This window comes from Phoxinus phoxinus (genome assembly GCF_949152265.1).
Source record: "Phoxinus phoxinus genome assembly, chromosome: 14".
In the NCBI taxonomy this organism is placed as follows: domain Eukaryota; kingdom Metazoa; phylum Chordata; class Actinopteri; order Cypriniformes; family Leuciscidae; genus Phoxinus; species Phoxinus phoxinus.
Window position 1 is genome coordinate 3,576,275 of NC_136889.1, and position 24,782 is coordinate 3,601,056.

Sequence of the window (24,782 nt, forward strand, 5' to 3'; positions counted from 1 at the left end):
TGACTTTGGTAACGGTTCTGTTTTTATCCTTTTATTTAATCAAAGTATAAAGTATTCCAATATACGTAACCCCTTTACATGTTTTGGAATTTAATAAAAAAGGAAACAAAAAATGCATACATACATTTAAAGACTAATATTTAATACGACAGTGTGAGATACAATTCATAAGATCTGAGTTAAACAGATATATAGCCAAAACATGACAAAGGCTAAAAAGATTTGTTTTAAATAACCCACATTCCTAAAGCAATAGGCTACCTAAATACTATACAGCATTTCCCATAAATAACCTGCTTATTGTGTGCAAATAAATGACTGCAAGTGAGGCAAATTCCATTGCTAATTACAATAGTCTGAAGTATGTATGTTAGACTATCCAAAATAAACTAGTTATAGCGACAATAAAGTTCCACAACATTTATAAACTTTTTCAAAAGGGATCAACAATCTCAAGCATCACAACTTTAGTAACATATAGCTGTAAATATCTTGCATAAACTTTTAGAGATACAGAAATGGATGTGTAGCCTATATGTTTGTGATTAAATTCTATAGAATTATTATAGGCTACATGTATGAAAATAAAGTAGCCTATTTGTTTGTGGCCAAAATGATAATAAATCATATTTGGTTTGGAGTCACACTCGTTTTTCCTGAGACATATTCATTAAATTAAGAGATAAAGATGCTTCTGATCTGTCACTTGTGTCCTCAGGTGGTTTTGTTGTGTTTCGCCTTTTCCATATAAATAATAGAGTTAGCAACACCGGCAATACTAAACCAAGAAAAAAGGCAGCCATTGCCCAAAGAACATGTGTGATTTGTGATTTCTCCTCTGAAACAAAAAGACAGAGCAAAGTCATTTGAGTTTTCACATAATTTATCACAATGCTCATATGAATTATTTATCCCCTTGTAAGTCACTTACCACTGGTTTTCCTCAATATCCCATCCAGGCTTAAGTGTTCAGTCTCACAGGTAAGACCGTGAGCACTCATGTTAATAAGGCTAAGATAGGAGGTCATCTGAAATGTGCCATCTCTGTGAGGGAGTAATCCAGTACTTGATACACCAAAATAGACCGGCCTTCCTTTTTGGGTCCAACGCACTCGGATGACATTCGGATAGAAGCCATGCACAACACATTTAAGATGTTTCTGATCCTGTTCTCCTCCAGCAGATACAAGCACTGCTGGCTTTGCTACATTGAAGGGAAAAAAAGTAACAGTTTGCATAAATGTATGAAATTGTCTTACTGGGTTGAGATTTTTGAGATATATATTTCAATATATATATATATATATATATATATATATATAGTGCAGTATATAAAGTCTCAGGTGTCTACTATAGCACTATGTGTTGTTAAATAAATAACTATAACATCCTTGTTTATTAGAAATCTGGCAATGAGGGTTGCTTTGTTTAAATTTACCTGCCCCTGAAAGAGAATTGTTGGACTTTAAGAAGACAGTTTTCACAGCGGAGCACACCATCTTTAGTCTTTCTTCTTTCCTCTTAATGTATTCCATATGTTTTCTCTCTTCTTCTAACATTTTACCAGGTTCACTGGTAGCAACCACAGCTTTCTTCACCAAATCCACATACATGATGTCTTTACCATCGTACCCATAGCGCCATGTATAGTCTACTTGCCCTTGACTGTTGAATGCACACTCAATGAACTGCTGGTATGCATGTTCTTCTAAAGGAAAACAATAACATCAACTCTTTTTTTATTGTCAATTATTTCAAATGAAAATATGCACAGAACATTGATACTGGTTCATTCTCAGGAAATGGTATAATGGTTCTAATATAATGTTTAAACTTTCTGACATATTTGGAGGAATTACATCTGTTGGACCAAGGTTATGCTGCAATAAAAACTACTGGCAGATGTCAGCATACATTATTGGCATACATTTATTTAGCCTTGTCTACTTCCATTCACAAATGCATTGCACATGAATCCATCAACATTTATTTCCCCACCGTGCAATAGCTTATTGACAACTAAACGACCCACTGACAGATGCTACAAGAGCAAGTAAATTGTTCTTTATTTACGGCTACACATCTATAAAATACATTGGCAAAGGGTAATCCTCTAAGGACAGTCCTACCTGCACCAAGGATGATTTCATGGAAAGCCACAATGAGGAGAAAAGCCAGCATTTTGCTCTGACACAGTCCACGTCTACAGGAAGAACAAAAGTGAAAGTGTACAGTGTACAGTGTACACTACAGTAGGGGGAAACCAGTTTGATGAAACATAGACTGTTTATAGACAACAGAACAAAAGCAAAGAATCTTTGATGTTTAGATCTTTAAAGACGAGTCTTTAAATGGCAGACATGGTAATATTAACTGTCCGAGCATCTGTGTTAACTCTTCTGCTGTATCCACAGATCATCACAATGTGGACAGGTAATGATTCATAACGGTTTCTTTTATTTTTTACAGTCAGACTAGGGAATATTTTTATGCATATAAGTTTAATATGCTTCTAATAAGTGTTTGTATGTCCGGTTACAGTTGCTCAGGAGTTAATGCTGCTTTCAGTGCTATCGGAATAATCGTAAATAGCCTACCTGGTTTCAAAAAAAATCGTCATGAACGCCCTCTCAGGTCATATTCCACTGGGAACTCCGGTGATACTTTTGATATACGAGTTCCTGATAAGAGGGCCACAAACTTTACACATGGCGAGCGAAGAACGGTAGTTGCTGTGACTGCTATATTCTTTATTAGTTTTTTTTTCTTCCCACAACCGCTACATAGCCTTGTCCTTAAAGGGGTGATGAACTGAGAAATAAAAATGTCCTTGAGCTTTTGACATACAAGAAGAGATACGTTTCAGAACTGAAAACTTCCTTGTTAATCCAATAAAAGCTTTTATTGACACCAGGCACAGCGAATAACCATACTGTCTATGCGAACGAAGAACAGAGTATGAAGCTGCAGACTCGAGTCCCCCACCAGTCCCGCATTCTCACACCCCTCGTTTTTCGAGACAGCGCCTACTATCAAATTGAATCGGATATAGGCCTACATGTGAAGAACTTAAGCCGAAACGTGAGTAGCCTACCGTCAATTTTATTTAGCAAATACTCATTCGATTTCTTTTTTAATCAAACTAGGCTACTTAATAGCTCATCAATACACCAACATAAATGCATAGTCCATTTAATATTTGTAAAGATAGTTTGTTACAAAAATTGAGCCGTTAATGTAGCCTATGTTTTTTCGCCTTTTCCCCCCGAAAATATTTTGATAGCTAACGTTAGCTATAACCTTGGACTTTTTGTATAGACAAGCCATTGTAAAAATTTGATTAAAATTAGGCTAGTTGACATTAAAGTAGACCAATTAACATTAAGTGTGATAATATCGAAGAATGTCATCATTGATTATTTAATCAGATTTACCGTTTGACCTTTTTTTAATTATCGGACCTTTTCTCCTAAAACTATAAATTTAATGAATTAATGCCGGATTAATTATTTTACTTTATATAATTTATGTAGACTAGCTACCTAATTTGACAGAGCGATTGCAAAAATAAGGAAAAAAGAAGGAACATATTCGCCTACCAGAAAGTGATTATTTTACCTTATGCATTTACATTACATTTTACATTTAATAATTTAGCAGACGCTTTTATCCAAAGCAACTTATAAATGAGGATTTTTTTTTTAAATGCAATTGAAGATGAAAAGTAAAGTCACTAACACAATTCTTTCTTCCTTTTTTCTTTGCTTTGTCCTGTTTACAGCATGATGTTTAGGTGATCGTTAAATAAAGTAGCCTACATAATTGTTTATTATTGGTGTTTTGTCTATTCTTATTTGAGTTTTGCTTCGCATTCAAAATATCAAAAAACAGGTTTTGTAATGTTAGCGTGGAATGTTAATTAAACCATTATAGGTTGAACTGAAAGAAAAATTGGAATTTGAATAAAAAAAACATTGTAGCAATATAATATCACATAATATTTTTCAGAAGATAGTTCAATCTGTAATTGTATCCCTTCCATCAGTAGCTAATTTTCTTTCAATTAGGTACACCCATGCTAAAAAAAATAACTAGGCCTACTGGGTAATTTGTTAGTCAGAGGACAAAATTAGTTTTTTTGGCACATGCATTAAGCAGGGAACGCAAATATTTATTTGGATAAATTGAAATAAAATGAGACCGTAATATCTGAGAACGCGGGACTCTGTGTGTGGGTGTTATACGAACAGCAGGAGGCGCTGTCTCGAAAAACGAGAATGCGGGACTCTGGGTGCGGGACTGTAGCTGCAGGCTCCGAGTCTGTAGTAACAGGTTCCCTTCGAGGGAACTCGCGATGCGTCGATGACGCTTTGGGAACGCCTACAGCGTGAACGTGTCGCAGCTGTGTCAACTTAGTCCAATGGAATGAATGAACAAACGCCACGGGCGGGTGACGTCATGACCAGGAAGATACAAAAGCGCATCCGGTTACCCTCCTCCATCCCCAGCTCCTCTCGTCCAGTCAGGACTTTGCCTTCCTCTTCAATCAAGTCTTTTCACTTGATTTATGTTGTTGCTACATTCAATTATTGTCATTAAGATATGAATGATATCTGCAATACATGCTGATTCTGTTTTGTTTACTCTATGGGGTTATCGCTGCGTTCCCATGCTCTTCTTGCCCCGAACAGAACCATACCGCCAATCCAAACTATATGCTATCTGTCAGTCATCTTTGACGATAGAAATGCTTATTTATAAATAAAAAAACTGATAAATTCCTTAACATTACTCTCTCTTTTCTTTTTAGACTACCATACAGTAAATGTCCTGGCCTATACTCGCATGATGGGAAACGGGTCCTTGGATCAGGCCGTTGTTGTTTTGGTGAACGACAGCGTATTTGCATACTTTGACCAAGAAAATAAAACGTTTGTCCTACGTCCCAGTGCCAGCGCTGGATTTTCTGTTTTAGAGAAGCGCGACAGCATTTTCTGCCTGGGCGAGGTGACAAAGGGATTCTATCGACAAGCTGAATACCTGGAAAAACTCAAAGAGGAAACACACTCATCAAAGCCACTTTTGGGTAAATCTGATGATCACCACTTACAAGTAAATTGCTTCTGTTTTGCAATATGAGTTCATCTCTGTCACTAATGTAATGCTTGTCCACAGTACGGCCTTCAGTCAATGTGTACACTGAGTTTCCCGAGGAAGAAGGAAAAGCAAATGTCCTTTACTGCTATGCCACGGGGTTTTACCCTGGAGACATTGAAATAAACTTTTTTCAAAATGGCCATAAGTCAATTGTGAAGGTAGAGACCTCTGACTTAATGTATAGCACAGACTGGACCTTCAGAGTGTACAAGTACATGACCATCACCCCGCGGACTGGAGACGAGTACACATGTGAAGTGAGGCACAGTAGTACGGCTGAACCCACAATGAAAGCGTGGAGTGAGTTCATTCCCTTTTTTTTTATTATTATTATGAAATACAAATTGCATTAAAAAAAAGTAATACATTGCCTTCACAATACACACCTTCTGCTCTTTCCTCAAGGGCCTGAGTTTTCAGCTTCACACACATCACATCTCTACTGGGCTTATTCACTACCTCCCGGGATCCTGGTGGGCATCATAACATCTGTCCTGATTTTAAGAAGAACATGGCATTCTCAATTATAATGATGCGTTTGAAAAACTGAAGTATATATGAAGACTTCAGATGCAAAAGCCTCTAAGTGCCATCTGAAATTTTCTTCTAGAATGATCATTTTGATCAAGCTTGTATGTTTATGTTCAGTTATTTTACTTTAATGGCAATGAAAACTACCTATTATTTTGAAAGAACTTAAATATACGATCTTGGTAAAAATGCTAAATTTAGAAGAAAATTTCAGATTGCACTTAGAGGCTTTTGCATCTGAAGTCTTCATATCTACATCTTATATACAGTAGATGAGCACTGCACAGTATATAATTTGTTGATTTAGGTAATCTAATCCATCAGAGGATCTTTAAATAATTTGTATTTCATGTTTAATTTTAATATGTATTCTGTAAATCCGTGTTTGCGTACATTAGTGTCCTTTAATCATTATAATAAAATAATAAAAAATTATATATTTTCTGTGCAAGACCCACCCTGAACATCCGGTGGCAGCAAAACCCCAAAAATCTGACATGTCTTTCAATAAATTCAACTTCTCTACCTTTACTTTTTTGTTGTTGTTGAAGATTTAGGAGACAAATGGTATCAGATGTAGTACATATGTTTTATGTCTGCATCTGCACAGTATCGCTGTTATTGTTCACATTGTGACATGTTGATGCATAGATGCGTTTAAGTTTAGCGAAAGTTTAGCGAACCGGTTCAAACGAATCATTTAAAAGAATCGATCCAAAAGAACAAATCGCGAATCAGACATCACGACTCCTCAGGCGCTCAGGGGAGTCTTCATGAGGAGAACAGGAGCATCTTCACTAACTTCTGCAACCGTTTATCAAACACTTCCTCTCAGGCTTGTTTCAATGACTATCAGACTGAGACTGCACAGTTTGGAACCGTAAAGACACTTGAGGATTACAAGCAACCGACACAAGAAGACAATTCTGCGGTTTTACATTGACTCGTCTCGGATACAGGAGGATGAATTTATCATACACAGTTTTTCTCCTGCTAAACGTCTTATCACTGTGCAGCTGTAATGATGCAACGCAAGTAAGTATACTCGTATACTATATTAATATTTAGATTCCTATTTCTATAACAGTGAATTAATATTCTTTATAATATGTAGGCCTATATCATATATAAAGCCTAATATAATGTACATTAAAACATGTATACACATGTAAAAACATTTGTGACAAGGCTAATGTATGTTGGGGTGAATTCAGGTTGATTAATTTGGGATTTAATTTTTGCCAATGATCTGACTACATTTATCATTTCATTCCCTACATTTATCTGAATGCACATTGCATGCTATTTTAGTTATTGTTAATTGTTAATTTACATGTTAATTTACAGTTAATTGTTAATTTACATGTTAATTTACAGTTAATTGTTAATTTACATGTTAATTTACAGTTAATTGTTAATTTACATGTTAATTTACAGAGGCCCCAAAAGCATTTGGACACTTAAATCGCACTTAAAAATAAAACAAAATATGAAGTATCATCTGTGCTCAAATTCTGCAACAGCAACTTTATAACTTTATTAGTATCATTTATCTTTGTTTAGTTTTTTTGCTCAATGTCTTGAAACTTTATTTTTAGTGGATCTACGAAGTCATTACTTCTCAAGTAAACCACAGGTGTAGTTCACATCATTTAATACAACAATATAGCAAAACAATTTCTCTAATCTAGTGCAATGACATTCAGACATTTTAAGTGTGCCCAAAACGTTTTTGAAACCAGTACAGGAGACAAAGTTATATCATTAAATATGTCAGATCATGCATTTTTGTGTTTGATCCAGATTAGCACGGCCTTTGTTTACCATGGCAAATGCTTAGTGAAATCTAAAGCCAATACATTTCCCCTCTCCTCTAACGAGTCTGTATTTAACTGCCATGAATAACAGACAGGAGACCAGCCTTTTGGACAGAGGTCGCAGAGACATCTGCCGTACAGCTTTCTGTACAACTGCCATCAAGCCGGCGAAGAGAAAAAGAGAGTATTAGACGCTTACATGTGGTTCCTGGAGAGGACCTTAGAGGTTGCCCACTGACCGAACACACGGTCCAAATGCATCTGGGACAACATCGCTTCGATAAATCGTTGCTGGAGTAATATTAAGGGGACTTGGTTGTGTGTTGGCACTGCTAAACCCTGGCCTGAGCTTTCATGTCATGCCCCACAGGAGTCCTCATGACTTCACCCACAACATCTGGCCTTGATCATTCATGTGTGCCATTTTTCATTTCCATACAAAGCTAACATTTAGTGGGAATGTTCCTTGCGATCGTTTTAGATGTCCAATATCTCCTCCATATGAGCTTGTGTTCTGTAATTTCGGGATAACTGCTTGCCATCAAATTGTAGCCAGGTGCTCTCGGATGGTTTCTTGACTCGTGTGCACTTGTGTGCCTCAGGGTTGCATGGATAAGCACCGAGTGATGGGCATCCTGCGTCAAATGGAGAAGTTTCTTAAAGGACAGGAGATCCGATTCACCGAAGGGCTTCGGATTATGAAATCCAAGCTCACCAACCTTCAAAACTCAGTGTCCAAGTTCCCACAAGCAGACCAGTCCTCATGTAAGTGACACATGGCATATTCACATATCTCATTATCTCTGTGGAATAATTATTTTTAATAGGGTTAATAATTATGTAGGGCACAACGGGGCTAAAGGCACACCTTAAGAAAACATGCTTTTCACTTCTCCCATATATGATCACAGACAAAATATACATGCTTTTAATTGAATATTGATGGACCAATAGATTTTGTATGAAAATAAATCATAAATGTAGTTTGTTAAAAAAAATCGTAGAAATGTAAGAGGTCTTTTTCCCCATAGACACAGCATGGGGCAAAAGGAACAAACTATTGACACAAATACTTAAAATATATGTCTAAGTTCATAGTCATACTTGTTCAAAACTATCACTTTAGCAAAGTTTGTACTATTTTTGGTTTATTTTGATAAATAAATAAAAAAATTTGTTCAAAAATAATTTTAAAAAACTTGCTTTAATTACCTTGAACAAAACTGAAAATTATTAACAAGACCTTTAGCCCCATTGTGCCCTATATACTTATTTTGACTTACTGATTCCACGAGGATCAGGTGTGTGTGTGTGTGCGTACACTCTAAAAAATGCTGGGTTGTTTCAACCCAATTTTGGGTCAAATATGGACAAACCCAGCTGTTGGGTTAAATGTTTAAATTACATGTTTAACCCAATGTTTGGGTTTGTCCATATTTGACCCAAAATTAGGTTGAAACAACCCAGCATTTTTTAGAGTGTGTGTGTGTGTGCGTGCGTGCATGTGTGTGTGCGCGCGTGTGTGTACGTGCGTGCATGCATGTGTGTGTGTGTGTGATGTCATTTAGGCATCTGGAGTTGCTGGCCTCATAGTCCTCGACTCCAGGGCACTGTAAAACACACATCAAAGTTGTGTATGAAAGATGTAAACCTGCAGGCTGCTTCAGGATTTGAGGCCAGTGTTGTTATTGTTTTACAACTAAAATATAATTGTTGGTAACATAAAGCTGAAATAAAAATAAATGAATATTAGATAAAACACATAATAAAAATATGCAAGCTGGCATAAATTGGAAGATGAATAGCCTTAGTCAGGGAAGATGGTATATTTAATTTGACATCTAGGCCTATAAAAAATGAGGTACTGAGAAATTATAAAATGTACAGACTGCTCTGTACGTTAGCATTCATAATCATGCAACTGACAGCCGATGAGCTTCAGCAAGAACCAATGAGGCTCGTTCTCACGCGTCAAGCAGGGTCGGTTGAGCTTCTGTTTTATGTGAATAAAAGCCAGAAAAATTCAGAAAAATTGGACTAACCAGCTAAAAAAATTTATGGATTCGTTTTATGATCTCTTTATGAACTTTTTGATGTTTCGAAGTGGTAGTTGCGTAGCTTTCAATGGAGAGACAGAAATCTCTCAGATTTCATCAAAAAATCTTCTTTTGTGTTCCCGATAATGAATGAAAGTGTTATGGGTTTTGAACGAGAAATTAATGACTGAGTTTAAATTTTTGGGTGAACTAACCCTTTACATATGTTTTCTGGCTAAAGCCTTGTGTTTAAATCAGTTGAAATGAATGAGTTACACAGAAGGGTCTTAATTCAAAAAATGTTCTCATGCAAATGTGTTTTTTGAACGAAAGAGCGTGTGTTAGTTGGCAATAAAAGTATTCAATCAATAAAATAATTGTTTTTGGACAGTAATTCTGGCAAAGAGGATTTAATAATCCTAATAAACGAGTTGAAACGCCGCAGAATTCCAACAAATCCAAGATCTCTGGAAATCTATTAGTATTTTATAAGCATGAAATGACTTCCTTCCTTCAAATGAGTGGTCTGGCTGGTTCTTCGGTTTTGGAAAGGCCTGGATTACTCCACGGATAATGTGAATGGGTCGGATGTGAGTGTGTCGTTTGGCTCACGTTGATGCACATTTCATGAACCGGGGTTGGCGGCAGGCATGATGATCAAGAATTACTTTGGCGTTTGTAGCAGCAAGTGCTTGACGGGACAAAATGATGTAGATTCTGTGACAAACTACTGATCATCTTTTACATTTATGCGCTGATGTGACAGGATTGTGCATTTTTCTCATTCCCCTATCTATCGGACTTCTTAAAAAACAATCCCTTTTAAAAACATGACATTTTTTAAATCCCAGTGTCCTGTATTTATTCAACTTTAAAAAAAATAATAATAATAATCCAACATGCATTAGTTGTTTCGTCTCACATATTACACAAGTAACTGAATTTACAGAAAATGCACAATGGTATTAACATTAAAACCAACAAAAACATATTTTATTTCCATGTTGTGACATATTTTGGAATGAAACCAAGTATTGTAGAGCAGGTTTGAGATCAGTGTTATTTTAGTTTCATTGAGATAATATTAGTTTACGAGTCAACTATAATAATGATGATTTTAAGTTGTTTCAGAAGCAAATAATAGCATTTTGATGTACAAAAGCAAATTTTTCTTCTTTGTTTGTGCATGAATTGTGCAAAATAAAGCCGACTTTTTTAAGTCAACTTTGATTTCATGTTTACTTCAATAAGGCATAAGCAACAGACAAGCACCAGCTCTTGTTTTTCTGCATGGTCCATGTGGTATTGTTCACGTATTCGTGAGCTGTCTGTATGAAATGAGGCATTTCCCATGAATCTTTTCCCATGACGGTTCCCACATTGAGTAACATGTGCCTGCCTTCAGGCAAAATATCTCAACATTTCAGCATGCGTGACTTCCGTCCCTCATGTAACCCTTCTCTACTCTCACATTCCTCCTCTCTTTATGTCTCTTTCTCCTGTCTTTTCATCTCTAGCCCAGTTCTCATGCCCAGCTCTGGTGGCTCCGGCCCACGGCAGAAAGTTTGGCTCGAAGCACCTGGTGGGTCACGAGGTTCATTTCACGTGTTCTCAGGGCTATCGCTTGATGGGACCCGGGACGCGCGTGTGCCAGGAGAACGGGACCTGGAGCGGAGCCGGTGTCGTCTGTAAAGGTGCGTCAAAAACTGTCAAGTTAATAAACACTGTTAATCCTGGAACCTCAACACACGTGAACATCACTACTGGACTGTCCTGTGCTTTTCATCTAATCGGACATGTTTAGAGGAGGTCAATCTATCAATAGAGTAAAAAATCAACAATAACTTAATTTTTTTTATTTTAAGCAATCAGGCATGTACAGGTGAAACTCGAAAATTTTTAATATTGTGCAAAAGTTTATTTCAGTAATTCAACTTAAAAGGTGAAACTAATATATTATATAGACTCATTACATGCAAAGTGAGATATTTCAAACCTTTATTTGTTATAATTTCATTATACAGCTTATGAAAACATATTTATAATTTAATTATACAGCTTATTAAAACATTATACAGCTTACAGCTTATGAAAACCTTTTCACAATATTCTAATTTTGAATTTGGGGTTTTCATAAGCTGTAAGCCATAATCATCAAAATGATAACAAATAAAGGTTTGAAATATCTCACTTTGCATGTAATGGGTCTATATAATATATTAGTTTCACCTTTTAAGTTGAATTACTGAAATAAATGAACTTTTTTTGCACAATATTCAAAAATTTTCGAGTTTCACCTGTAAATGTACCGATCTTGTATCAAACCATGACCCCAAGACCCCAAAACATCTGTGTACCGTTACACACAATATATATATAAAAATATAAAAATTATGTATACAAATATTATATGGTAATATATAAAATAATAATATGATAATAATATGTATCTATTATAGTCATATTAAACTACCCAGAGACCTTGACCTGCAACAGAAAATGTTTAAATGATTAGCCTATGTTTTAAAGTAGATTAGAAACTCAAAAATCAGATAAAGCAGCGTGTATCATCATCACACATTCTCCGCTATGTAACTATATCTGTGTTATTGAGCAGAATTCCTGGACTAGGACACATTATATTGTGAGCTGGGTAATCTGAAATCCCATTGAGAGTGACACTACTGAGATAGTGCCTGAATACCTGTGCTTGTGAAAGAAACTGACTGTGAACACCACAGCTACAGCGAACACTACACACACAGGCACAGAGATAAGGAGTGTGTGAAGAAAGAGAGGCATTCTTCGCCTCTGAGCTGCACTGAATGAAGCGCTCGTTAAAGAAGCATTAAGTGTCCCGAAACGCAGAAAAACACCTGTACTTGCATTCCTGTCCATGGTGCGTCTCAACGCCCTCATGCTTCGGGTTCGACTCGGCTGGCAGGGCTACTGTAAAAAGAGCCAGGCTCATAGGTCAAGTTTCAGATCAGACTGCAAATACACCACCACACAAAAGTCTGGACACACTTGACTGAACTTGTGTTTCCCGTAATCTTAAAAACATTTGTGTAACAATCCCTGGTCAAAGAAGATGAAGAAGAAGATTAAGTATTTCACAATAACAGCTAGATTTATTCAACACAGAAAAACAACATGAAACATGCTACGCATAAACAATACCAGACATACATGGACACTTATACCGTATTTTCCGGACTATAAGTCCGGACTATTTTTTTCATAGTTTGGCTGGTCCTGCGACTTATAGTCAGGTGCGACTTATATATCAAAATGAATTCAAACTGACTGAGATGAACCAAGATAAAACATTACCGTCTACAGCCGCGAGAGGGCGCTCTAGTTGGCGGAGTTGTTCAGAAGCGACACAGAGGAAGAACTCAATGTATCCAGTGTTGTGGATGAGATTGGGAGCTTGGTGAACTTGCTTACCGGTAACTTGTTGGACTCGCTGGCTAATGTTAATTTAGCCTATTCAGTCTCCCAGAAATATGTTCTTTATGCTATTGTGTAGATGAATAATTGTTAATGTGTTACGCTAACATACTTGACACCTATTCAGCCTGTTGTTCTGTGTGCTGTTGTGGAGCTGAATAACTTGCCTTTCCAGATTAAATGTCTGTTCTTGGTCTTGGATTTTGTGAAATAAATTTCTAAATAATTGCGACTTATAGTCCAGTGCGACATATATGTTTTTTTCCTCTTGATGACACATTTTTTGACTGATGCGACTTATACTCCAGAGCGACTTATAGTCTGGAAAATACGGTAATCGGATTGATGGGTCAATCGGGCTAAAAAACCTTCATGTAAACACCGTAATCGATCTGATTGAGCTTGATCGGATTGAAACGGGTGGTTTATTAGGGCCCGAGCACCGATGGTGAGAGGACCCTATTGGATCTGCTCCATTTATTATTATTAATCCGCATCTTCTTCTTCTCCAAAGTGAATCGCTTTTTTGTGGGCCTAAACATGCTTGAAAACTCATGAAACGTTGCACACGCTTCAGAAGTGGTGAACATTTACGTGTGATATGGGTTTCAGAATTGGGTGGGGCAAAATGGCTCAATAACCCCCCCTACATTATTGCCCCGGCTCTACATTTCATGTACAGGTATGAACATCGGTACATACATGTAATGACCCAATACCTACAAAAAAGTCGCTTGGAGCGTAGCCCTAAACACAACAGGAAGTCAGCTATTTTGAACTTCCTCTCAGATCTTGTGCAGTTTATGCCATTTCCAGACATTGTACTTTAACGAACTGTCCTGTCCTGTCCTGAATACATGACCATGCTCATATCTGGTTATAGTAATAGCCCCACCTGTCGTCCTATATTTACATACTGCCCACCGTGCTCTGTTTTCCTAAAGCCGCCGGTGGTGGCGGCACGGGTGCGAGGGCCCTTTTCATCGCTGCTTGCAGCTTTAATTCCTTTTGTAATCCGATCGAGATACATGTGAACACTAGATCGAGCGAAAACCAAAACTGAAAGGACTGCGCATGAGCAATGACGTTGAAATAGCGTAATGACGTATGACGCACAGAACGAGCTGTTCTTCCTGTTGAATAAAGTGTCGTATAAATGAGTGTCCCGTTATTGTAATATTCTCAATTCCCTGCGTCTGTGAAGTGGAGCAGGACAGCGTCCCACCAGTCCTGGTTTCAGACTCTCATCCACAGATACTGGTTTTGGGCGCGGGGTTTTACTGCGTGATAAATATAAACAAAACGGTTAATTTTCTCCAAATCATGACCTGGGGCCTCATTTATAACCGTTGCGTCGCACAAAACAGGGCCTGAAAGAGCCGTACGCCTCTTCCGACGCATAAGTGGTGATTGATAAGGTTCCTACAGTTGCTTAATAAAAGCGGGCTTTCCACACAAACAAACGTGCATGTGTCATTAGTATGAGGAAAAAATGGGATTTCAACTGTCTGTCTCGGGTTGGGCTCGGGTCCGGGTTCGGACAGAAAAATTTGGCCCGATCCGCACTCTAATGCACACATAAGGACCATTTTAAACAATAAACTGACACAAATACATATACGGTATATATATATATGTCTCATTCAACATACAATAACTTTGAACGGCCCTCCTACTCCAAACTTGTAAACTTCCGACTACGTCTTGCGTGAGCTTTCCAACATGATGACGTAATGCGCGGCGCATCTCAGAGATGGTACATGACGGGCATTTGTGGTTAAAAAGTATATAATTATTATAAAAAAAATTAGAAAATGACCGATCGTTTCGCTAGATAAGACTTTGTCGAGTTTTGTCGAGACTTTGAAGCTGCACTGAAACTGACATTTGAACCTTCAAACCATTGGTTGCCATTGAAGTCCATTATATGGAGAAAAATCCTGGAATGTTTTCCTCAAAAAACATAATTTCTTTTCGACTGAAGAAAGAAAGACATGCACATCTTAGATGACATCGGGGTGAGTAAAATATCAGGACATTGTCATCAACAGTTTTCATGTTTTGCTCACTAAATCATTCCCATATACTTCCACTTCTCTAAAATGAGAAGCTGTTAATATGATTTTTCTTCAGACTGTGTTTGTGTGTAAGTCTCAGTGGGCAGAGGTTAAGCTCATGCACACATCTCATTAAGCGGCCCATGCTCCGATAGCACGCAACTATGCTAAGCATGCTATTGATGACTTCCTTTAATATCGCGGCTGGCAGCATTCGGGACATTCCTGGCGGTACAGTGGGACGGGCGTGCGTGCCGCAGTGTGTTTGAAAGGGGTGTGTGTTTGGGTTTGAAAGGCAGCACAGACACTGTAATGTCTATATTTCTGCAGGTGGGAGTGAGCGAGTCTATTTCGAGAGTTATGCTCCCGAAAGCACCTCTCAGAGTGGATGAAAAAACATAAATATGTTCATAAGGAGTTTTGAAATAGTTTGGGGACTGAAGTGAACCTTTTACATCTGCAAATTCTCGTGCTAAAGCCTCATGGGAAAGAAAATAAACAGGAGAGGGATCGTGAGCACTGTTCCTACTTTGGCCGGAGAGTCAAAACTTCTCCTTTTTCTCATTCACTTCTTTCTACTTAAATGTCCTTGTGTCTGATGTCTAACTGGACATTTCTTTAACTGGACAACTGTAGTTTTTTTTTGTAATTGTTTTTCTGGTGCAATACAAGTTACACTCGTATCGAAAGCATTTTTGGCATAATGTTGGTTACCACAGAAAATCATTTTGACTCGTCGCTCATGTTTGAGCCGCTAAACCTTCTAATGACACAAAATAAAGACTTCTTTACATAGAAAAATAATAAAAATTACAAACACACAAACACAAAAGGAAAGTGTCCCGCTGGTAATGAGAAATTGTGTTTAATTTTCATGAAAAAGTGTTACAAAGCTGTTACAAAGGGGGATTATGTTGGCTTTAATGTTATTTTGTTTAATGGCTTTGGTGTTATTGTTAACAAAACATCTTAATGGTCCTAAAATAGCTCAATTTTACGCCCTTTTCCCCCCCCCAAAAAATAAATTAAACAATAATTCCATTTATAAAATGTAAACTTTACATTGTGACGTTTTTTTCATAACAATTAAGCAAAACAGTAAAAAATATAAATATATATAAAAAATATTATCATAAAAAATATATGTATGGGATTTATGTTGGCTTTAACAAAAATGCTTCACATTAGTGTTATTTATTAAACTATTTAAAAAAAATGTTGTTAATTAAAATAAAGCCCAAATAAAATATAAATATTAGATGAAAAACTTAGAAATGTTGCCTTGGAACAGTTAAAGTCCTAAAATTATTAAAACTTGAATAAAAATAGATTAAAGCTATAATTTGTGACACAAAATTAAAATGACAGGCACATACTGTAACAAAATGAATTAAAAATATTATAATAGTGTATAAATACTACTAAAATAAGTCCTTTTAACATTGATTACAGAGCTTTTCTTTTTATACGGGTGAAACTCGAAAAATTAGAATATGGTGCAAAAGTTAGTTTATTTCAACTTAAAAGGTGAAACTAATATATTATATAGACTCATTACATGCAAAGTGAGATATTTCAAGCCTTTATTTGTTATAATTTTGATGACTATGGCTTACAGCTTATGAAAACCTTTTCACAATATTCTAATTTTGAATTAAATAAATTTTGAACATTTGAAGCTGTAAGCCATAATCATCAAAATTATAACAAATAAAGGCTTGAAATATCTCACTTTGCATGTAATGAGTCTATATAATATATTAGTTTCACCTTTTAAGTTGAGTTACTGAAATAAATGCACTATATCCTAATTTTTCGAGTTTCACATATTGTTTTTGACTATTGCACAATGATGCAAATATGTCCTTTGGTGTATTTCTGGACTCATCTAAACCAGATACTAGACCACAGCATGCAGTTACACTCTTCTATTATAGAAATAACCACAAATCAAGTCAAAAGAAAGTGGTTTCAAGGATCACTGCATCAGCTCTTCAGGGATCTCTGCCCTAACATGTGTAGCTCACCGAGCTCTATCTCCTCATCTTTACTGAACATGTGTTAACGCTTCTTCTGTAAAGCATGCTCTCACTGCACATCAGTGATGTTTACAGCATCGGCAGTAAATTCCCATCGAGAGCAGATGAAGTTTGCGGCCCGCAGCTGCTGTGGACAGATGTTGTGTGGCACAGAAGCCGTTGTAAACCTAACCGACCTCTCGAACGTTTACTCTGTGCAGAGGTGGACAAAGTACACAACTTCCTTACTTGAGTAAAAGTACAGATACTACTGGTCAAATATTACTCCGTTACAAGTAAAAGTTGTAAAGACCGATGTTTACTTAAGTAAAAGTATAGAAGTACTCATTTTTAAAAGTACTTAAGTATAAAAGTAAATGTCAATGCATTGTTCTATTATCGTTGCATTGTTGCATGTAATACTTACAGTACCTTATGCCTCTGAATCTCTGCCTGCCTGCCTGCCCTCATATCAACATTACATTTATTTCTAGAACACAGTTCCAGTCGTGGGATTGAATAAATGTACTCAATAACGTCCAAAATGGTTTCGGACACACAAATGGCTGTTCCCAGTTTTTTGGCTTTTAGTATGAATATGTTAGCCTTGTTATCTATAAGCTAGTGTGCTCCAAAACAATGACAAAATTCACATTCAGAAGACCAAACCCAACGTTGCAAATTAAAATCATATTGATGTCAGAATCCAATGTCAGATTGACGTTAATCTCCAACGTTGGACAGACGTATACAACGTCTGGTTGAAAATCGGTTGACGTCAGAAACCAACATCAGTCGAGTTCTGACGTCAACCCGACTTTCATTTCCAACCAAAAAGCAACCCAAATCATCCCTGACGTCACTACTGTCTACTCATGGACCTCGACAGAAATGTAGTGGAGTAAAAAGTACGATATTTGTCTTTCAAATGTAGTGAAGTTTAAGTAAAAGTTTCCAGAAAAAATAATACTCAAGTAAAGTACAGATACTCAAAAAGTGTACTTAAGTACAGTACTCAAGTAAATGTACTTTGTTACTGTCCACCTCTGACTCTGTGAATGCGACAGCGGGCATGTGAGAGAAACGCAGGTTAGATGAACTCAACTTTCCTCCGTTGTTAACATTCCTGGAGATCGCTTTCATTTTACTGTGCCGTCCTGTACAGGAAACAGGGAAGAATGTGCTCGTTTAATTCCTCCAACAATTCAGGTGTTTTCCATGGACACATAATCCTCGGCTTTGTGCGGACACGGAGATAAGAATCTGGGACATTTCAAGTATTTCTTTCATTCTGCCTTAATTAGGAGTGCAAATCCATGATAAAAGACGCGGTATTCCAGATTTAGTGGCTTTACAAAACACGACCATTCAGGATTAATCTCATTGTTTGTGATATATTTTTTCCCCCTCAAAATCAACAACTTTTTTGCATTGTGATATTATTTTCATGAGAGCATATTTACCCATTCTCATTACTTTAAAGGGGTGGTTGATTATGATTTGACTTTTCTAACTGTAGTTAGTGTGTAATGTTGCTGTTTGATCATAAACAACATCTGGAAAGTTACAACGCTCAAAGTTCAAAGCAAAGGGAGATATTTGCTTTTAAAGAAAAGGACTACAACAAACGGCTGGTAGGAACTACACAACATTCCTCACGGGTTAGTGACATCACCAACCCTAAAATGTCCATAAGCCCCGCCCCCTGAACACACAGTCCATGTTGAGAAGAGGAAGAGTTGTTGTAGTCGAGCACATTTGTGAGTCAGCTCAAACTTTAGCATCCGTCTTTTCACATGCAATAGAAAGTAACTCTGTGTGCATCTCACAACAGTTCCTATACGAGCGATTTATAGATTATCATGACAGAATATGCTAATTGAAGATAGTTAACTCCACATCAGCGACATAAATTCATCAACTAACCATTCAGAGACGTCCTGTTGCTTCTACATGTTGTCACTTCTTCTTGAGTCTCTCCATCTTTGTCTGACTCCGTTTTAACATTAAAGGCAGAACAGTTTCTGTCATTTTAGTGTGTGTGTGTGTGTGAGGTAATCGCAGCCGCTAACACACACAAGCTGTTGAAGCTCCGCCCCTTGTGCCGGGAGCAGCGGCTCATTTGCATTTAAAGGGCCAGACACAAAAACGGTGCGTTTTTGCTCACCCTCAAAAAGTGACAACTTTAACAAGCTATATAAAAATATCTGTGGGGTATTTTGAGCTAAAACTTCACACACACACTCATCAGAGATTTATTTTACATCTTGTGAAAAGGGCATTTTACCACCCCTTTAAACAATATATAAAATGTTATTTAAATTGTATTTAAAAAGTATGGTAATCATTATACTGCTTTTAATTTACATGTATCATTATTGTATTGCTTTTAATTAAAATTTATGTTGAATTAAATCACTGATTTAAGTTGTTTAAAAGAATCATTGTATTACCTTTTTTACTATTCCATATTTATTTTAATTTCATAAAAAATACTATAGAAAGAATTATTAGTATTACGAATAATGAAAATTGCCAAAAATAAAAAATAAAACAGGTCCAGATTCATTACGGCAATATATTTTTTATTTAACCCTCAGGTACTGTGTGTCGATTATTTTTTTCTCTCTCAATGAAATGAATGTAGCCTATTTTATTTTACTTCGATAATGTTTTTTATTTAATATTTTGTATTTATGTGATTTTATGGTACTAAATTATATTTACGCTAATCCATTTAATCACTTTTTGAGCATAGACCTGAAAATTACATTTCCAACTTAAACTCGTAAATCTTGAATGCTTTCGAGCACAGACTTGGCCCAAGTGTCATCTTTAAAAAGAGATCAAACTTAGCAGAATATTGCTGGAAGTAAAAAAAAAAGTTACAGAATTTTGCGTTTATTGTTGTAAAAAAATGCACCAAATTTTATTTTAAATTTTTATATGAAATATACATTTTCAAAAACACGTTTTACTCTAAAACTCATCAATCTAAACAAGTTGTGTTCCAAATTTGAGGTTGATATCTAAAAAAATTTGCTTTCATTAAGAATTAGTTTGGCCGCAGTACCCAACGCTTCCACTAGATGAAATTCTTCTCCCATTCATTTCCAATGACCACGAGGAGTGACTATTTTTTTCAGGATCATTTAACCTTTTCGAATCATGTCTATTGTCTAGCAAGTGCCAAAAACGTTACCAAGTTTCGTACCATTTCGATGAAGTAAAAAAGTCTACAAAAAAAACCCACATAAATTTTGACCGGAGAGCATCAGAGGGTTAATTGTCATGGAAATAAACGTCACACTTCAAAACACAAACATAAGCATTATTAGCATTCGGACAGCATTTATTTAGGAAGCTTTAACTTAATATCCAGCAATATTATTATGATGTAACTGCACTGACACTATCAGACGAAAACATAACTTGAACTGAATTGAGCTTGTAACATCGACACAGTTATTGAACTCAAATTAATCCAAATCCAAGCTGAGTAATGACATGTCATCAGTATCTTCAGATGGTTGTAGATGAACTGAACTTGATTATTTACACAGTTATTGACCAGAACAAAACTGAGCTGAATAATGACACTTTTGTGTTTTTCTCATATTTTAAGTTTGCATTATTAATTCTGTTACTTTCCATGTTTATTACTGTGAAGCTGCTTTAAAATCAATTTCTATTGTATAAAGTGCTATAAAAATAAAGGCAACGTGACTTGACTTGATTTGCCTGTTAATTGTGACCTTTACTCAGCATAAGGCTGTTGTCTCTCACACAGATGTGAGTGTGTGTGCCAGTAACCCGTGTCAGAACGGTGGCACCTGTGCGGAGGCTCTAAACCAGTACAAGTGCACCTGTCCACACAACTGGAGCGGGAGTCAATGTCAATACCAGACGCAGACAGGTCTGTGTTTCTTCAATCTCTTCTACATGTGCCAATGGCTGAGGCTCGCTCTGAGAATGCATTTAACAACATATAGCCTATGTAACATACAGGTGTCAAATCATTCGGTTCATTGAGGATGCATGCTAATTCAAGCTAGAAACATGCTAACAAAACATGTTAGAAATGTGTTGCATGTTAACAACATGCTATCAACATACTAATTAATGCTAGAAAATTATAATAACATGTTAAATCATGCTATTGCAACATGCAAATTAATGTTAGAAAAATAATAGCATGAAAAATCAGGCTAGAAACATGTTAAAACAAGCTATCAACATGCTAATTAATGTTAGAAAAGGATAATAACATGCTAAATCATGCTAAAGCATGCTAGAAAATGCTAATTTATGTTAGAAATTATAATAAAATGTTAAAACATGCTAGCAACACACTAATTAATGTTAGAAAATAATAACATGGCTAAATCATGCTAGCAAAATGCTGAAACATGCTAGCAGCATGCTAATAATGTTGGTAAATGATTATAACATGCTAAATAATGCTAGCAACATGTTAATTAATGTTAGAAAATGATAACATGCTAATTAATGCTAGAAAATAATAACAAGCTTAATCATGCTAACAAATTCTGAAACATGCTAGCAACTCTTTTTATTGAAAGTCAAAATTAATGTTTTGTTACTTTTTATCTGTTATTGCCATGCACGCATGAAGATAATTTTAATTCAATAGTTAAACATTTTTTTTTTCATTAAATTGAAAAATAATTTGCATTATTTAAAAAAAAAAAACTCAAATATGAATGTGTAAATGTATAAAGTAATGCACTACTTGTTACATCAACGTTACATAAGTAATCTGATTACGTAATGCATGTTACTTGTAACGCGTTACCCCAACACTGACCACTAGGTGTCGACTTTTGCAATACATGTTTTCTTCAGAAAATGTAAAAAATACTTTTGCAATTCCAAAAAAGCATGCCAGTGAAGCAGAAATGACACACTTCACCTTTAACCTGTTTTCCGGTTCATAAAGTAAAGCATGCATGTGAATGTTTGTCTTCATTGCTTTATATACGGGTCTGTGTGTTTGTGGGAGGTTAAACCTTCTCTTTTCCATTTCCTCTCTCTCTCTCTCTCTCTCTCTCTCTCTCTCTCTCTCCTCTCTCTCTCTCTCTCTCTCTCTCTCTCTCTCTCTCTCTCTCTCTCTCTCTCTCTCTCTCTCTCTCTCTCTCTCTCTCTCTCTCTCTCTCTCTCTCTCTCTCTCTCTCTCTCTCTCTCTCTCTCTCTCTCTCTCTCCCTCTCTCTCTCTCTCTCTCTCACACTCTCTCTCTCTCTCTCAGCCCCTCCGGAGTGGAGTGTCATGAATGACCCGGCGTTCAGCCGCAAGCCTCGCTGTGCGCGAGTGGACCGAGCTCAACACTGCAGCTGTGACGCTGGCTTCCACATGAGCGGCACCTCCGACAACAGCATCTGTCAGGGTAACTCCAGGATCCATAGCTTCAAACAACCACATGCATGGATTTAGCTTGAGATATTTACATTACATTTAATCATTTAAAAAGGGGTGGTAAAATGCCATTTTCACAAGATGGAAAATAAATCTCTGATGTTCCCAGAGTGTGTGTGTGTGTGTGTGTGTGTGTGTGTGTGTGTGTGTGTGTGTGTGTGTGTGTGTGTGTGTGTGTGTGTGTGTGTGGTGTGTGTGTGTGTGTGTGTGTGTGTGTGTGTGTGTGAAGTTTTAGCACAAAATAGCCCACAGATATTTTTATATATCATGTTAAAATTGTCACTTTTTGAGGGTTTGCAAAAACACACCGTTTTGTGCCTGGCCCTTTAAATGCAAATGAGCTGCTTTAGAGGGCGGTGTTTCAGTGTGTGTTAGCAGCTGCGATTACCTCACGCAGACACACACTAAAATGACAGAAACTGTTCTGCCTTTAATGTAAAACGGAGTCAGACAAAGATGGAGAGACTCAAGAAGTGACAACATGTAGAAGCAACAGGACGTCTCTGAATGGTTAGTTGATATATTTATGTCGCTGATGTGGAGTTAACGATCTTCAATTAGCATATTCTGTCATGATAATCTATAAATCGCTCGTATAGGAACTGTTGTGAGATGCACAGAGTGACTTTCTATTGCATGTGAAAAGATGGATGCTAAAGTTTGAGCTGACTCACAAATGTGCTCGACTACAACAACTCTTCCTCTTCTCAACATGGACTGTGTTTAGGGGGCGGGGCTTATGGACATTTTAGGGTTGGTGATGTCACTAACCCGTGAGGAATGTCGTGTAGTTCCTACCAGCCGTTTGTTGTAGTCCTTTTCTTTAAAAGCAAATATCTTCCTTTGCTTTGAACTTTGAGCGTTGTAACTTTGCAGATGTTGTTTTGCAGTAATATTAAACAAAACAAAACGCTTTTATGGTTTATTTCCCCTCAAAATTTGCTGCTCCATCAATGTTCAATAAAAACATATTTTTCTAGTAGTGAAAAGCACATTTTCCATAAGGCGTTTTATGTATTTTTTGTCTCGTTTCCTTTCTGTCACTCTCTCTTGTCACTGAATCATATGTGGAGTTATTATGTGTGCATGTGTCCAGATGTGAATGAATGTGAGGTGTATAAGGCTGACCGTGGCGGGCCTCTGTGTGGCCATGCCTGTGTAAACGTCCCGGGATCGTACCACTGTTCCTGTCCCACCGGATACAAGCTGCTCGCTGATGGAAGAAGCTGCGAGGGTGAGTGGGAAACACACACTTACACACAACGCTTCAGATTAGAAGTGTTTTACAGCCATAGGAAATAGCTCAAACACTGACGTTATTTACTCATCCACATGCCGTGCCAAACCCTGAATGACTTCTTTGCTGAAAGAGCCTCTATTCTGAGGCCCCATTCACACTACTGCGTTTTCGTTTAGAAACGGAGACCTTTTTTCTACGTTTGCACCTCCTGTCCAGACTACAACGGCCAAAACGAAGACCTAAAACGGAGAGGTTTAGAAACGCTGCCGACCCCGTTTTGCGTTTTGAATCTCCGGAGGGCGTTTTAGTGAAGACGGTCAAAACGGAGGACTTTAGAAACGATGACGCAGAGGCTCACGCTCGGCTCTATGATTGGGTGTCATCAGTCATGGCGTATCCTTCCCTGATTCGTCAGCCACCCATCACATGACCCGGGAAGAAAACATACAACAACAGCCTGGACTACGTAACGTTAGTGACTGCAACATGGATAACGAATTACAAGCGTTACTGACGTTCATGTCTTTGCTAGCAGCTGTTGTGCAAGTAAATTCTGCATTTTATAATGCTATAACTGCCTACATGCGCCTGTTTACACCGGCACACGCATGCCAGTGTTGGTGGTCACGTGATCCGCGTTTTCAGTCGTTTTAATGTGGACGGAGATCAATTCTAATACGCAGCTAAAACGCTGGTGTGGACGGAGATCGTATTCGTTTTAATTCTCTGTTTCTAAACTAAAACGCAGTAGTGTGGATGAGGCCTTAGGCCCTGTTTACACGAGAACGCTCGCGGGTGAAAACATAAAAATATTTTATCAGATGTGCCTTTCGTTTACACGGCGACGGCGTTTTTGGGGCTTAAAAACGCAAAAAAGTGAAACCCCCCTCCAGAGTGGAAATCTTAAAAACGCTCCACCGTCGCGTTCCCGTCTAAAGGGTAAAAACGCAAAAGTCTGCTAGACAGTGAAGGCGTCGCGTACGCGTTTACGTCACAGGCATGCGCCAGTACAGGAAAATAACAAAACATTATCAAGCTA

At 37.2% G+C, this 24,782-nt stretch overlaps 3 protein-coding genes across 6 annotated transcripts in view; 2 read left to right on the forward strand and 1 right to left on the reverse strand.

Moving 5' to 3' along the window:
* Positions 1-37: 37 nt before the first annotated feature.
* On the reverse strand, positions 38-5,628 carry LOC307010617 (H-2 class II histocompatibility antigen, A-F beta chain). Of its 2 annotated transcripts, none has more exons than XM_079635415.1 (5): positions 5,544-5,628; positions 2,130-2,203; positions 1,439-1,708; positions 932-1,204; positions 38-838 (listed from the first exon to the last, which is right to left on the reverse strand). In XM_079635415.1, exons 2-5 carry the CDS (start codon positions 2,179-2,181, stop codon positions 642-644), a joined length of 792 nt encoding a protein of 263 aa, XP_079491541.1. In that variant the 5' UTR covers positions 2,182-2,203; positions 5,544-5,628; the 3' UTR covers positions 38-641. The 2 variants fall into 2 exon arrangements, with proteins under 2 accessions (XP_079491541.1, XP_079491540.1); XM_079635414.1 differs by lacking the exon at positions 5,544-5,628 and adding an exon at positions 2,598-3,021.
* LOC307010618 (uncharacterized protein) lies at positions 2,208-6,218 on the forward strand. Of its 3 annotated transcripts, none has more exons than XM_079635418.1 (5): positions 2,208-2,433; positions 4,811-5,086; positions 5,176-5,457; positions 5,563-5,708; positions 5,932-6,218. In XM_079635418.1, the coding sequence occupies exons 1-4, from the start codon at positions 2,352-2,354 to the stop codon at positions 5,685-5,687; spliced, it is 765 nt and encodes a 254-aa protein (XP_079491544.1). In that variant the 5' UTR covers positions 2,208-2,351; the 3' UTR covers positions 5,688-5,708; positions 5,932-6,218. The 3 variants fall into 3 exon arrangements, with proteins under 3 accessions (XP_079491544.1, XP_079491543.1, XP_079491542.1); XM_079635417.1 differs by having other exon boundaries at positions 5,563-5,691; positions 5,916-6,218; XM_079635416.1 differs by lacking the exon at positions 5,932-6,218 and having other exon boundaries at positions 5,563-5,737.
* An 8-nt stretch (positions 6,219-6,226) lies between these two features.
* fbln7 (fibulin 7) overlaps positions 6,227-24,782 on the forward strand; it is a 29,686-nt gene continuing 11,130 nt past the window's right edge. Inside the window, exons 1-6 of the mRNA XM_079635419.1 lie at positions 6,227-6,723; positions 8,108-8,270; positions 11,059-11,235; positions 20,860-20,985; positions 22,337-22,474; positions 23,600-23,737. Coding sequence (XP_079491545.1) covers positions 6,652-6,723; positions 8,108-8,270; positions 11,059-11,235; positions 20,860-20,985; positions 22,337-22,474; positions 23,600-23,737 — 814 coding nt within the window. The 5' untranslated portion in view covers positions 6,227-6,651. The remainder of the gene's footprint in view (positions 6,724-8,107; positions 8,271-11,058; positions 11,236-20,859; positions 20,986-22,336; positions 22,475-23,599; positions 23,738-24,782) is intronic.